The sequence below is a fragment of the Bombyx mori genome, chromosome 1 (genome assembly GCF_030269925.1).
Source record: "Bombyx mori chromosome 1, ASM3026992v2".
Classification (NCBI taxonomy): Eukaryota; Metazoa; Arthropoda; class Insecta; order Lepidoptera; family Bombycidae; genus Bombyx; species Bombyx mori.
The window spans coordinates 8,247,081-8,264,349 of NC_085107.1; the positions used below are offsets into that span (position 1 = coordinate 8,247,081).

Below are 17,269 nucleotides of genomic sequence, written 5' to 3' on the forward strand. Positions count from 1 at the left end.
GACGCACACACGCATGCATACTATTTATTGTCAAACTTTTGTTCTTGACGTCTGTGGTCAAATTGAGAATAGATTAAAATATATTGTTTATCTTTATTAATATTTTTTTATAGTGTAGTCTTGGCGAAATTTGTGATTATAGAAGTATAAATTACAATCATAATAGTGTAAAAACTTACAATTCCAATTAATTATAGTCGAATTTCGATTACTGCGGGACCTCTAGTACATATAGAACTACAAAGTGCTCATTGCTTTGTTTTATGTGCGATCGAAATTCCTCACACACAAGAACACTGATCCTCAGTGTTCTTAAATTTCATATTTTATGTCGTATTATTTATGTCGTACTTCAAGTAAATTGGATGATGCAGATAAAAGCATTCTCGATATTAAAATCTAGACATGTATATAATGAGGCTCCATTATTCCATTAAACTACAATGAGCACTAAAGTAGAATGAGCGAAATTATAATTATCTACACATGCGCGCGTTCCGCCCTCATCGAATTTCTTGTGCTTATAACAAGTGGTCCGAAACATGATTGAAATTAATTTTGTGCAATTTTGAAAAACTAATAGCCATGTATATCGACGCTTGAAAGACAAACATGACTAAGCGACAATGCGTGAACTTTACAATAGACTAATTTAAAGTTGAAATACCTGAAAACAAAATTTATTTTAACGAATCTAGCTGTAGTAGAATCTAGCTAGTAGCTGTAGGATTGAAACGATTTTAATAGACCTAGAAATATATTTTTATTGCGCATCGAATATGGTTATTGCCTATCATTTATGTACTATCATTTATGTATTAAGCAGCTATTGTCGCTTAGTCACGTTTGCCTTTCAAGCGTCGATATTTTAATGAAAAAGTCGCGAATTAATTTAGAGGTACAAAATGCGTAAAAAATTTGCGTTGAAACATTAATTATTGTGTCGTCTTAAACCAATTAAAACTCTACTATCATATTTATCTATACATTAACTTAAAAAAAAAAAAAAAATCACAACTGCCATAATATTTACTCGTATATTCAACAGACATAAACTTCAGACAGTTATTTTCTAGAAAATATGCTCGTGAAAAATAACATTAAGTTTCCATCGTCGCGTCGAATTGAGTTTACCGCACCTTCATACTTTATGTTTGTTTAATTTATCACGAGGCTAGGTGCAAATCGTAAACAAGCTCAATGCACTTAACGCCGACTCCAAGATGATAATATCTAGACTGAATTCCTAAGAGAACTGTCGCACTGTATACATCTTTAAATTAATACGTGAAGAAAAAACCTTGTATCTCTTTTTACGAAAATTGCGCGGACGAAGGAGTATGAAATTTCCCACACTTATAGAGAATACAGAGAAGGAGCGCAGAATGTTAATATTTTTTTAAATTTTGCCTAAAATATTCATTAAATCAATAAATAAAAACATTACACACACTATCATGTATTTGTCGCACACACGCATGCATACTTTTTATTTATTGTCAAACTTTTGTTCTTGACGTCTGTGGTCAAATTGAGAATAGATTAAATATTGTTTGTCTTTATTAATATTTTTCTATAGTGTAGTCTTGGCGAAATTTGTGATTACAGAAGTTTAATAGTCTTTGAAAATAGAATCATAATAATGTACAAACTTATAATTTCAATTAATTATAGTCGAATTTCGACTACCGGGCGACCACTAGTATTTATTATCATAGAAATATTATATTGTTCTATACAATTCACATTGTAATATTAAAATAAAAAAACTAAACACTTTTCACGCCAATACGTAGCCTCTCGATTTAGATTTGAAAATTATTTACGATCTACTACTCTCTCCGAAATTAAAATATCAAAAAACAAATGCATTTTAAATGTGAATGTCGAAGCTAGTTTAAAAATCTGGAGCGCTGGCCGGAACAAATAATCACTGACGCCATTGATGGAAGACATTTCATTCTAAAACTTTTGATGTTTGCTTGCTTAAGATAGGACGCCATACGAAAGCAGCCGCATTTCTTTGACCTCACTTCATTGGTGACGAAGTCAACGAAAATAGCCCACTGACGTTACTCACGCCGATGAGGTAGCTAAAAATTGTGATCGACATTAAGGTCATTGTCTCGGACTGACCGGATTGAAATTTGTCGCGTTCCGAATTAATATTTCACATTCAGTTGCATATTCACTGCTGATTTAAAATATGCAGAAATGTTATTCGATTAAGGAGTAGGTAGTTTAATTTTTTATTTAATACTAGCTGACTCGGCAGACTTCGTAATGCCTCAATCGATGAATAAAAGACCTAAAATTTTGTATAAAATAAACTTAAAACAAACAAAAAAAATCCGCCCGACGGGGGGGGGGGGTACATGAAAGGAAAAACAAAATTGTTATTTTTATGTAATTCCGAGCATTTTTATATTTATCTACCTTTGCAACCCTCTCTGGACTTCCACAAATAATTCAAGACCAAAATTAGACAAATCGGTCCAGCCGTTCTGGAGTTTTAGCGAGACTAACGAACAGCAATTCATTTTTATATATATTATTATATAGATTACAGTTAAATATCGCTCCGAAACCCCCAATATTTATTACGAAAACTAAACAAGAAAATGTATACGTAAACACATTTCTTATTTTAAGTGAATCAATATTTACTTTCATTATGTATTCATAGCTAAACAATCCGAGTTGTTGATATTCTAAAAAAGAATTTTGTATCATAAAACAAACAAAGAAATTGTTTCTCTAAGGAAATCAGCGGGTAGCTATCGTTTAATAAACACCGAAGTACGAATAATAGCAAGCACAATTCGAACATCGATCACTGTCAAACTTTCCGATTATACTTGCAAATAGATAAGTAATTTAATATCGATACTTCAATAAAGACCAATGAATTTAAACTGACGTATCTTTGAGATCTATAAACTTTATTTTCAATTGAATACAAAACACATTTATGAAATACAAAAAAACTGTATTTTTTTTTAAATGATTAATATGAAAAAAATGTAATTAAAGACAGATTTTATGATTAATATGAAATAAGAAATGTGGATGGTGAATAAGTTGATGCAGTAGCTCTGGCGATCACAAATAAATTCCGATTTCAAAAGACTTTTCAAGTTGCAATCTAATTAAGCTACATTAAAGCTAAATTTTTCTGATATGTTATTCTTTCATTGAATCTAATACTAATGGTCGTTTCTTTACCACAAATCCTTTTAATTCTAATCATAGTTAATAATAATATTTGTTAATTACATTTCAATGTAAAGACTTACCCACAGTAACTGATTTTGTATAATAATTTATATTAAGAAAAATAGACATTATTATTCAGACTGCCACATCATCAATTTTCCGTTTTCTTAACCATAATATTACCTATTTAATGTCCATTATTCAATGAACCCAAACGTGTCTATGCACAATCTTGCTGATATCAACAAAGTTACAAACTTCCAGAGAAGTATTCGTGATTAGAGTAATTAATCCGTGGCCTAATGGGTAAGACTGTCATGTGAACTCGTATCGAGTTACGCAACTAACCAAACAACGGTGGGATGGATGTAATGTGCTCTGCGTCAAACCCTGTCCCGCCGTCTCAATAGCCCCGACTAGGCTCCGGCCCGGTCCGAGGTAGGGTGCCGGTTGTGAGCGGCAGGAGTTTTTAGTGAGGTTCAACTCCTACATACCCCACCTGCGGCGCGGGTAGGGATCCGGCGATTTTCTCCTGTGGAAAAAAAAAAAAAACTAACCAAACAAAACGTACTTAATACATCTTCCTGGTTAACTTCCATGATGAAAAAATATTATTAAGCAATGAAATTAAACCATATTCATTAAATTAGTTCGAAATATGTGATAAGATGTTTAGGAGATCACACAAATAGATATCATAATTCCAACTGCTGCTGTCACGAATTATCATGCCTTTTAGTATGAAAGTGTTATAATCTACCTATATTTAGTAACTTAGAGGGGTTATGCTAGCTTCACTAAATATATTAGGCGGGACCACGGGGGCTCCGCCTGGGAGACTTACTCACATCTGCCCTAGCAAGAGAAGTACTTCGCTGAATCTACCACCGGAATCGCTAGCCACTCAGAAGATCCGGTGAGAAACTCAGTGAGCTGTCTGTGGAAGTGGTTATTACGGTGCAATGGCCATTACGACCTCATGTCGCAAGATGGAAATTTGCTTTTGGGGTATGAGCTGCAATAACTACTCGGCAGACCGGTAACATTGGATTGGCGTTAAAAATACGTATAAAATACGTCTACATAAATAATTTTTAGTTTAAAAAATTTACTAAATCTCGCGTACTCTCATTGGAAAATAGGAAAAAAAATGTACTTTTACGAAATGTTTTCGCTATAGCTCGTAAAAAAAATTCCACGATTAACTAAATATAATAATTTTTTACGCTACCGAATGTAAGTTCCTTTTATTTTTTCTTATTAAAATCCAGGTAGCATTTGAGTTGCATTTTGAGTTGTTTAAAAATAAATGTTATTAATATATCTGTCACGCTTTGTGTATTTCCGTTCGTGTGTAGGTATATGTCATATCAGTGTCAATTTATGTGGCGGGAACGATGGGTGACAAGCAGCGTCGGACATACCTAATCTTTTACTGGAAATGCATATTAAAGTAATGCCGCTGGTTTTTGGCAGCGAGCCGCGTTTCAGCTCAATGTTTCATGTCCACTACGTTCCGTCGATTAGGCGAATTTGATCCTGATCGTTTTCACTCTGTAACTCAATACTGCGAAGCAGTTCAAAATTTTCGTTTCATGATCTATTCTGGTTCCATCGCGAATTCTAGAAAATGTAATTAAACATTGATTATAGAGATTTTTCTACACAGAATTAGACGAGAGATTTATCAAAACTATGTAAAATGTCGTCGTATTTTGTGAACCTTTTGGCCTTTTATGTTTTTATTTGATTTTCTGAAATGGACAGATAGAAATCACAGGAATATGTTTGTACGCATCACAGCGTAAATGCCGCTTTTATTGAGATATAGCATTAAAATTACAAATTCATTTTAATAACGACTTCATACAAATAGGCTCCATTCGTTCAGAGGACGGTCGAATTGACCATTGCGGACTTTCGTTCTGTATTGGCAGTATTAAATACAAATAAAGAACGCATTTTAATTGCAAAAAGGATCGACCATACTTAACCACAAATATACCGCTTATTGATTCAGTTATATACTGCACTCTACAACAGCTGAGGTTTCAATTTACGAATAGTAAAAAAGAGCATGTGCCGGTGCATGGTTCAAGTAGATGAATGAACAAATAATTTTATGAATCACGCAAAAATTAAGTAAAACATATTTATTACACAACTATTTCTTATTACTATTCATTACTCTTCAAAGTAACAAAACAACGAAATTCAAAATTAGAAAACACTAGAACCGTAAGAAAAAATTAAATAAAAGTATCCAATAAAAAATGTAATAACAAAATAGCCGATTTAATCTTTAGAGTACTTTTTGCTCGGTTGCGGAAAGTTGGTGTAGGGCAACGAATGGGCTCTCGGGACTATTAAGATTGACAACAAATAATTTACTGGTATAATATTTTTGCGAGCAGCAGAATTAAATTTGTATTTCGCAAATACGGTGTGAAATACTAAAAATAGTATATAATTGATTATTTCTTGTATCATAAAGTTAATGTAATATTAAAACCAATTTTCATTGCAACGTTGTTTTCCCTAAAATACGTACTTTTCAATACAGGGTCCATCTGATGGAAGTGATTATGACTAGATACATATCACAACGTGGTTGTGGCCAACCACCTTGAAGATATGAGGCCTTGTGCAAACAAGAGTGCGTAAATGAATATTGCTAACGTTCCCATTAGCTTTATCTACACACTCACGTGAGCGGAGCATACAAAGTTTCGAATTTACTGTCAAACACTGAATATAATCTGTGTCCGCGAACGTGAATTTTGTTATTGCTATCTCTTACAGTTCGATACACAAAGCTTAACTGTTATGTTGCGACTATGTATCTGTTTTCGATTCAACTGAAACTCATTGTAATGGGTCTGTCCATTTAATAAAGAACCGTACAAATTTTAAAAATCGTCGTCCATTGCTATTCCATGGTGAAGGAATAACATCGTGTAATAAAAATCAAACCCGAAAAATTTTAATTTGCGTAATTGCCGGTGGTAGGACCTCTTGTGCGTCCGCGCGGGTAGGTACCACCACCCTGCCTATTTATGCCGTGAAGCAGTAATGCGTTTCGGTTTGAAGGGTGGGGCAGTCGTAACTATACTTGAGATCTTAGAACTTATATCTCGAGGTGGGTGGTGCATTTACGTCGTAGATGTCTATGGGCTCCAGTAACCACTTAACACCAGGTGGGCTGTGAGCTCGTCCATCTAAGCAATAACAATAACTCAAAAATAGTTTACTGCTTATGTGTAATAGACCCCGATGACAAACATACTAGACAATATTAAGAGAAACTTGGCTGGATGGGAGATACCTACCCGTGCGGTCTTACAAGACGCTTTTCCACCTGTAAATGCGATTAGCGATCGCATTACCCTGCTATAATACTCAGGGAACAGTGCTGTCCATTGTCCCGTGTCAGTCGCCTTTACGACACCCACGGGATGAAATATAATGAAGTTATTCTGGGCCGACTACACAGCCAAGTTATTATTATAAAACGGTCACTAAAATGTAGTTATCAATCCATGAAAATATCAAGAAAAATACAGTGTGTCAGACGTATGTACTGTATAAAGCCTATCGTATATCTTTCGATTTACATTTTTTTTTAATATTACCCAAAATCTACTGGTCTTCAGTCATCTTGTTCTGACGTCGGAAGCTAGAGATAAAACAATTAGTTGCATTTTACGAGAGCATTTATACAAAAAAAATTAACCTAGTGGATCTACTTGACAAACCATAGTAGATAGTGATCACATTTCATCAGGTCGGCTGTGGGCTTGTCTGTGTACTAAAGTAAATTTATAATCTTATGAAAAATAAGAGTAATTTTTATTGTTTCTGATGATATTAGAAGTTAAGGCAAAACAATTAAACGTGACGCGGTATAACCCTTCCTAGTGAACTAACACTTGCTGATTAATGACATAAACTCAATCGGCTGTAATCATTGATAATTTTTTTACGGCTTGACACTGACAGTCAAGCGAAGTATCTATCTGTCAATAAGCGAAACAGCTGCTTGATGCTGAATTTTCCCGTCCATTACAATTGTTAATGGAGGACGAAAAGCAACAGTAAAAGGTTACGTAGATAAATGAAATCCACTAAAGTAATCTGTCTGAAACATATTTGCTGTTCACCTTCAGAAGTATTAGATATCATTATCTCTAAGTCCTGCAGATGTGTTTTCGTGGAGTTGTCATTTTCCTGTCATCGGAATTCGAATATAACAACGACGATAAAGCAGTTTTTCTTCCAAAAAAGCGTATGTGCAGTTCACATGTGATAGAAGTGGGATCTTCAGAAGTATTCTATCTCACTTTATCGCAGACTAAATTATTATCCTTATTATAATATTATTATATTTTCGCATTAAAAGTGTACAATTTCCAAAAAATATTCGAAATTGGGTTAATATGCGGAATTATTTGGTACCACCAGTATTTTTCTCATAAATACTGTCAAAAGAGCATAGTTTAGTTTCTTTTTTTTTTAGTTTACCTATGTTTTGACTATGTACTATTAACAAAATTAAATAGATAATTTTATTTTACTTTAAAAGACAGATAATGTAACTGGTAAAAAATAAAAAAATAATTTTGCAAAGATGATTTATATTAAAAATATCACATGTTAAACTTTTAAAACACTCTCCTGTAAAATTAGTAAGTTTTGAAATTATACAGTTTTAATGCATGAAAACGATAAATGATTGACATTTGAGTGTCGCTTTTCGCTTTTGAAGTGTCATTTTATTGATTACAACGATAGTAATTTTTACCTTAAATACTATTATAATTATTAAAGTCACTCAAATTTGTAAACACACGCGCCGTAATAGCCTATCTGATGTCGAACATAATGCTTGTGATTCGTTTAATTCTCACGCTTCGCTGTTACTCTGGTTGAATGAGGAACATTAATTAAACATATGTCATCTCCCACGCCGGAGCGGATCCACACCCTTTTATGCCCTTTTGTGAAATATTCGTAGTACTATCCCTCTGTATTTCCATTATGTGTTATTTTATCACATTGAGCTCTGACGAGTTTTAAATTAAACCGAAATCGGCTTTTAGTGACCAGTCTTAGAAACTTCACAGTTCAAAACTGGGTTGACCACAAAAAATATACGTTTTTCTTGAATGTAAATTCCCGCTCCTCGCAGTTTAAACAATTTTATCTAAGAATAAATTGCGTTAGTGCGAATAACTCGATCTTCAGTAAATTTCGTCGGATCCTTAATCGTTGTATTAAAAATTAGATGGCGCCATATTAACATAACAGCTAATAGATTTTTGAATGCACGAAAATTTGTTAAATTCCCAAAATTGAAATCTTCTCAAACGTCACACAATTCGCAATTCTTACTCTTTTTATTTTGGAAATCATATTTTTTTTTTAATTTGAAATCATAAGTTTTAAGAGCTAAACTGAAAAAAATAAACTGTCAAACACAAGGACAAATATCTATGGTATTTATGACATTAAAGAGTACACATACTAAAACGACATGTTTATATTTTTACGATTAATCAATGTCCATTCATTCGACATCAGCACGATGAAATGAAATAATACACAAGATTTATTCTAAGAATTATTCGTCATTTAGCTATAGTTTGTATAAATCTAATGAAATCTAAGATCACGTCAGACTGTATGAGTAATTAGAGCAGAACTCACAAACAACTACAATAGTATCGATTTATCTTTAGTGCAAAGTAGTTGAAGGCTCATAGATACATTGCATGGTCAGTTTCATGTTATATTATAGCCGGAAGCGCGGATTACTATAAACTACAAAAACCATATTAAAGCGAAGTTATACTTAGTGCAGCAGTTTGTAAAGTTTAAAAAACTATATTTTAATTATATCCATTTTAAACTTCCCATACTCTGCAAGCCTAAATTAATTAAAGCTTTTCATTCGACCGTGACGTGACCTTAACTCCTGGTGGTCTGTGAGCGTCTACTCGTTAACAGAAATAAAAAAGATTCATCGTTTTTCAGATGCGAACACAAGGTAATCGAATCCAACCCACTTTTGTGCATTTTGTATGAGATCGTTCGCGTTTATTTCACGCAAAAAGATTTTTTTTTTTAAACATTTGGACGGAAAGTAAATATTTATACCTGTAAAGCACGGTTATAGTGATGGTCTTTTAGAATATTTTTGAATGTGTTTTGTTTATCGGCGTTACGTTGTCCGCAGAGTCAGGCCATGCGGATCGTGCGTACTGTCGGGCAAGCCTTTGAAGTATGCCACAAGATGCAGAACAATTCTCCAGAGCAGCCAGCTCCATCTACTTCTTCTGCCGTCGATGAACCTGTGGCCAGCTGCAGTGATGCTCCCGTCTCGAAAGGTTTGACAAAATTCTAGCAGATTTATTATCACATTCACGTGACTAATAATCTTAATTTAAAGAAGAATTTCTGAGTTATTATGCAACGAAATCTTTGCGTTTGTGATTTTTTTTTTTCTGAAACCTGCGCTCATTTTTCATTTTAGTTTTTGCGTTTAACGTCCGCGTTGTCGCTATGTTTTTCAGTCGTTTTTTTTTTCAACACGATCCTACATAGTAATAGTGACCGGCGCCATTACACGCCACACACACGGATACCTGCGAAATTCATCACAGCGAAATAAATGCCCAGCGACTGTTTGCTATGCGAATATTATTAATGTGGCCACAGTGATAAATTTTTTCGTGAAAAATACGTACGTATTTTAATTTTTTTGTCGGCTCGCGTAAATAATACGTTGACGGCAAACGAAACTATACTTGTTATTTTCCTAGAATACATCGTGATTTATAGCGTTATCCCATAATTTTATAACATAATCTAAACACATAATCAACATTAAAATGTACAATCCGCTTCTAATTGGCGCTTCAAATCATAACATACGATTACTACATAAAAAAGATTACGAGTATAAAATTAACGAATAGTAAAACTTGTTACGTTCTGAAAATAAATATTTTGATACATACTTATTTTATGTAAAATATTTCTGTTCTTTCTTAACTTACAGTTCAGACTTGACTAATTAGTTAGTTGTTAGTTACTTAGACTAAGACCTTTATATGGGTGGTTTATTATCACCTAGGCCGTGGACTAAAAATAGATAGCTCGTTCACCGCAAATATATTTATTATTTTGAACTCCGGTTATATGAGTTCAGGCTACTTTCTTTGAACATTTTCTGCTGTTTGGATAAAGGGCTCAAATTAGTTACTGTGTTTAAAGTGATTACCAGAATATAAACGTACCGAAAATAACGAATAGTGTTAATCTTAATTATTCGTATAAAATTATCGTATAAAATTAAATAGAACAAAACCTATTGAAAACTAAATAGTTATTTTCCTTGAATTAAGTTGTTGTTCAGCGTATAAATAAACTGTAAATTTAATATTCACTCCCTTAAATATTGTAAATATGGATATACAAATAAACTCGTAATTTAATCATAACTTATCGTAATTAAATTGTTTACTGCTATTCTCTGCTAGTTGCTAGGAAGAATAATAAGCTTTTTTTCGGATTTAGAGATTGCTTAAAAACTCTGGGCCAACCCAAAGTTACTAAGCTACAAAAGTCGGCAAATTGACTTACCTACTCTTTTTTATTTTGATTTGTAAGCTCATTAACGTAAAATAATCTTCTTTATAGGAAGGTTAAATACTTTAAGCAGAATCAGAATATGAACTCGCGAAATAATTGTATGTCAAAATAAAACAGTTATAAAAAGAATAAAAATGGTTTGCTTTGTCTAAACATCGATTCTGTACGGATTCGTCTAAAGTTTTTGTATTCATTCGGTTCTTAGAACTGTAAGTTTAGATTAATTTAAATTAATTTCTATGATTGTAATTGGTTTTGTGCATCAAAAAGGAAAAAAATAATTAAAGAAATAGTAAGTTTAGATTAATTTTAATTAATTTCTATGATTGTAATTGGTTTTGTGCATCAAAAAGGAAAAAAAATTAAAGAAATATTTTAAAAAAAATATCAATGTTACAATGTATTTTCCATCGACATGACCTGTTGGATCCATATGATCAACTCTCAGTGCTGTCGGTGGCTGGTAGTTCTAACGCTATTAGCCCGGAGCACAAGTCATCGAGCTTGAAGAGTTTGATATGAAATTGAATACTCAGTTTCTAACTTGATTTTTAAATCGCGAATCCGATTCGATGATGGAAGCTAGGCCTCCTGCGCAGCCTTCAGAAAGTTGTGAGCTTTAAGGGTTTCCCCGCTCAAGCCTAAAAGCACCCGTCCTAAAAAAGCTATAAGGATTCTATGCCATGAGCAGTTCCTCTATTTTCAATTGTTGGATTTAGTTCTATATATATATAATATATAATTCAATATTCTATATATATAATTCTGTTTTATCATAAATATTAACTATTTTTTGTTTTGTCGAGATTGTAAAGATATTTAAAACGACGAGTCACGACGTTACGACTTATCGTAAACTAGTGTAGCTTTGGCAACCGGTAAACGTATTTATACAAAACGCATCAGTATGAACTACATTTTAATTATGAGTTTAAATAACAATTTAAATACTCGTATATTTACTCTAACTAGAGGTCCCGCAGTAGTCGAAATTCGACTATAATTAATTGGAAATGTAAGTTTGTACACTATTATGACTGTATTTTATACTTCTATAATCACAAATTTCGCCAAGACTACACTATAAAAAATATTAACAAAGACAAACAATATTTAATCTATTCTCAATTGGACAACAGACGTCAAGAACAAAAGTTTGACAATAAATAGTATGCATGATGCATGCTTGTGTGCGTCAAATACATGGTAGTGTGTGTAATGTTTTCTTTATTGATTTAATGTATCTTTTATGCATTATTTTAAAAGAATATTAGCATTGTGCACTTCTTCTCTATATTCTCTGTAAGTGTGGAAAATTTCATAGTCCTCCGTCCGTGCAATTTTCGTAAAAAGGGATACAACGTTTTTGCTTCACGTATTAATATATAGATTGTTCTCAATTTACCCATAGGGCGAGTGTGTGGTGAACACCCAGGGATAGTTGGTATCGTTCTAAACATGTCCGCTAGTTCATTACTTTTTAATTTGCTTCCAATAATCTTGAACACTATATTACCGTTTGACAAAAAAAAGTATAACAGAATGAGATACTAATAACAATTTTAATATACAGCCTCTTAAAAAAACCTTCTGAAAATTAAAATTACACATACATCCAAAAAAAAAATGACCTTCAAATGGACTTACGAACAAACCCCTCACCAGGCGCCTAATGGTTACAGTGGTCCATAGATATTAAATTGTGAACGCTACCACACGCCTCGACACATGAGCTCGAAGTATGCGTAGTAAAATTTGCGGCAGAAATGGTGGAAACGATGGTGAAACAGCGCGAGCGTGCGCTTTATTATACACCCCACCCCTAGTGAGGTGGATAGTCCTGTTACACAAAGAGCTGTTTACACAAAGTCGGCATATTATGTGGCACAAGGGCGGATCCAGCTTTGGCGGCAGGAGGGGTCACATAGTCAAATTTTGATGCGTTCGTTCCCAAACGTTTGCCATTATACAAAGTTATTATATTATATTAAATTAATTAAATATTGAAAGTATGTAGTTACATAAAATCTGTATGGTAACAAAATATATAAATAAAATCATTATATTCAATTAGTGGTCCACCTAAGTCCTGGAACCAGCTCAGGGGGTGGTCATGACCCCCATGACCCCCCCCCCCCTGGATCCGCCATTGGCACAAAGCGGGTTTTCTTTTTTCGCTTCTCATGTGGGTGTTTTATAATTAGCTTTTATGTATCGCTTTATGACATCCGCATCATGTAACACAGCTGGTGCTACTAGTATAATCGCGACGACTTTACCTTCGTTTACACTAATTTATTATTTAATCCTTTTCCCCGTTACGACCGACCAGACTCACGGGCTAACTTGGTCGCTTTTAAATTCATCCAGAGCCTCGTGCAATGCGGAATATATTGGTATTAATAAAATAATAACAATAATAAAAAACATTTATCAATAAGCTATAACAGACATGAATCATCTGAGTGTACGTTCAAACAGTTCAAGTTGCTTTTTGCAAGCAGTACAATAAAATATCTCTAGTACAGTAAAATATCCATCTCTCTCGACCACGTTTCGCAAAGCGGATTAGTCAGTCAGCCTCAGTTTTGCAGTGACGATATAATACCTAAAGGCGAGCAGCACATTGCGGGCGCCGTGAGATCATTTAAATATTGAAGCCCAAATATAAGCATTATAGTATAACGTATTTCCTTCCATATTGTTTGTCTCAATTTTTCACACTGGATCTATGAACGTGAAGTAAACGTTTTTTGTTTACGGATTTCAGCACTACAAAATCATAACAAACTAACGAAGTGTGTATTTCAAGAAAAAGAACGGATAGACGTATTCTTCTTAGTTCACTAAATAAACTTAATGTAATAAGCAATATGAAATGCTTTTTGTTTTAAAATAAGACTTAAGAATTTGAAAATACTTACTAAAATATGTCCCTCTATTAATGATATACGAGTAAGTAAACAAACGGGTAAATAAAGAAGCGATTACAAAAAGAGCCATGTGCATATTAGATTTCGTTTTTTTTTTGGGATTATTGTGATTTTGGGCGAATCCCAGAACGCGTGATACCTACATATTTCACAAATGTCGTTATGTGGGTACTTGAAATTGAAAACACTCCTTACAGCTATTAAAATTATTTATCTCTTTGTCCCTATCTCCTTTTCTCTCTATCTCTATCTCTTTCTCTCTCTCCCTATCTATTTCTCTTCCTCCCTCATCATCTCTAACTCTATCTCCCTTTCGTTCTCTGATTAGATACCTGTGACATTTTTTCTTCCAAACCAGCGACATATTTCATTTTTGTCGCTGACATGTATTTTATTACCGTTTTGCTATACTCTAATCTATTATTATTTATCACTGTGGTCACCAATGTAAGCACTTAGCTATGCCACATTACGATTGCGATCTTTTTATGTGTTAAAATAAATAGCACTCGTGTCGTTCTTGACTAGTTCGAGTCTTTTTATCTATAAGTCATCACCATCATGAATAAATAAAATCTAATAAAAAAATTGCCAACAGAAGGACCGTCAGAATGTGAGTCTGGTGCTGCTTCTACGTCGAAGGTCGTGGTTGAAGAAGGAGCTGTTGGAGGGAAAGAGGAACCGACTCGTCCCAAAACATTGGATCTCCTGCCGCCACCACCGAGGAAGGAGGGAAAACGTTCTCCTCAGGTAAATGTTTGGTTAGAAGAACAAAACGTGGGGAGTACGTTTTCAGGACAAAACCCAGAAAGCCACATAACGACGTTACCAGAAAGAATGAATACGCTCTTTAAGGATTTTACGAGGATACTGCTTCGTAGACGTCTCTTGTGAAGTATTACGTATTTCTATATCTTCAGGTCGAAGAAGTCAGCTGTTTTCATACACAACACAATTCTTCCACAAAGATTAAGAGATGATATTATAATTTCCACTGATTCCGACGATAATCTGTGATATCTATTAAATCCGGTATCGGCTCAATGCTTGATAATTTGTGAGTTCATTTGCGTCTCCGCTAGTAAAATAATATAATATTTATATAGTTTGGTAATTACATCTTTTTTACCAGCTACACATGTATAAAGAATTCCTAGTAAATCACGTTTTTAGAATTGTTTACTTCATACCTTAAATTAGAGTGTTAGAATTGTTAATCAATTATATCACATTATAGTCTCGCGGCTGATTCAATTTTTTTGTTTATTAAGAAATCTTTTACTTTTCCTCTTTTTAAACGTATTTGAACAATATCTTCATGACTATTGTGAATATTGCTTCCGACAATTAATCTACTGAATGGACATAGGAGATTTACGAGTCACATTTTACTGCGGAGGTGTATTATCTTGACTCCCTCGCTTCCGTTTGCTTGTAATGTTTAATAGTATTCGGTTAAATAATTGTGCTTCTTCAAAACTGACATAAATTCTGACAGTTTGACACTCGTAGCCCTATTAAATAAATGAATAGGTCGGTTAATTATCCTAGTAATCCTGGCAGCTACTGATTCTCAGTATTAGATGTGGAAAGTTGTATTCTAATTCTGTTTATGAACATTTACGGTGCAGAAACAACATCCTGTATAAACTAACGTAAGCCATAGAAAACCAGTTGAAGTCGTCGTGGCCTAAGGGATAAGACGTCCGGTGCATTCGTGTTGAGCGATGCACCCGATGTTCGAATCTCAGGCGGGTACCAATTTTTCTAATGAAATACGTGCTCAACAAATGTTCACGATTGATTTCCACGGTGAAGGAATAACATCGTGTAATAAAAATCAAACCCGCAAAAATTATAATTTGCGAAATTACTGGTGATAGAACCTCTTGTGAGTCCGCGCGGGTGGGTACCACCACCCTGCCTATTTCTGCCGTGAAGTAGTAATGCGTTTCGGTTTGAAGGGTGGGGCAGCCGTTGTAACTTACTTGAGGCCTTAGAACTTATATCTCAAGGTGGGTGGCGCATTTACGTTGTGGATGTATATGGGCTCCAGTAACCACTTAACACCAGGTGGGCTGTGAGCTCGTCCACCCATCTAAGCAATAAAAAAAACCAAGTTCAAAAATTGCATATTTTATTTCATACTACAAGGCCGAACTAGAATTTTCTTTTACGTTATAAATATCGAAAATACTTACCCTACAAGAATAAGTATTATATATCCAGATCCCAGATATAGAGAAAATACTGGCTCCGCCTCCGACTTCTATTGTCGCATATTGTCTATCCTCAGGAGTTTTTTTTTAATTACTAAAATGGGTACGAGCTCAGAGCCCACCTGGTGTTAAGTGGTTACTGGAGCCAATAGACATCTACAACGTAAATGCGCCACCCACCTTGAGATATAAGTTTTAAGGTCTCAGTATAGTTACAACGGCTGCCCAACCCTTCAAACCGAAACGCATTACTCCTTCACGGCAAAAATAGGCAGGGTGGTAGTACCTACCCGTACGGACTCAAGAGTACCACCAGTAAAAGTCTGGTGTAACTGTCGGCATATCTGACATAAAGCAGTAATGCACTAGGTAAAGTAGGTAGGTCGAGTATTCACTGTTACAATACAATTAAGACTTCAGTCACACGTCTCAAAGCGAGCAGCGACATTCACGCTCCAGTGACTGATTAAATTGGGTCGTGGTGTAGTCTCTCCATTTCCATCCGACATTAAAAACTATTCGAAACGCTACAACCAAACCTGCTCTATTACACGTATGTTCAACGGAACATTTTATTTATGTTTGCTAATTCAATCAGCACCTAATTATTTTAAGAATATACTTTTAGATAAAAAAAAATGTTAACTTTAGAATATTTCATGTTCCATGCACGTGAATTATTTATCTATAAATTACATAGTACAAAATTACGTTTTTCACTTACATCTACAATGTTTACGGCCACAACGTAACATTTACCCGTGAATTATTCGACTTTTGTTTAATAGTAGTCAGCATACCAAAAGATAAGATAAAAATAGTTGCATTATTATATTATCCGCACTGAAAATAGTCTCGAGTACTCACAGTTATCGCTCTCCCGCGTCGATTCCGAGGAGCATTCCATAAATCAAAACCATAATAATAGTATCGGCATACCAATGTCTTGGATTCCGTGCTATCTGCCGAAGCTCTCAAATGCGTTCGCAGTGTCTACTGACGTGAATACGTAATTGAAGCGAGAATCCAATAAATTTTCTTTTTATATAAGCGAAGATAGAAAGAGAAGCAGGCATTAAGTGGATGTGTATAATCGCATAATTATTAGGTTGTTAGCATAGGAATCAGCATTCTATGTATACTAGCATCTTACGAAATCGCTAGTAAGTATTTTAGGAGATTATTTAGGTTAGTCACTAACTTAACCTGTTTTAAGAGTTTACACATACTTAACTTAAAATAGCGGTA

At 34.1% G+C, this 17,269-nt stretch overlaps 1 protein-coding gene across 3 annotated transcripts in view; it reads left to right on the forward strand.

Annotated features, from left to right (window-relative positions):
- LOC101741260 (carboxyl-terminal PDZ ligand of neuronal nitric oxide synthase protein) overlaps window positions 1–17,269 on the forward strand; it is a 166,661-nt gene that overhangs the window by 132,345 nt on the left and 17,047 nt on the right. For all 3 annotated transcript variants that reach the window (XM_012693629.4, XM_062668593.1, XM_012693628.4), the window contains 2 exons: window positions 9,452–9,602; window positions 14,401–14,552. In XM_012693629.4, coding sequence (XP_012549083.1) covers window positions 9,452–9,602; window positions 14,401–14,552 — 303 coding nt within the window. The remainder of the gene's footprint in view (window positions 1–9,451; window positions 9,603–14,400; window positions 14,553–17,269) is intronic.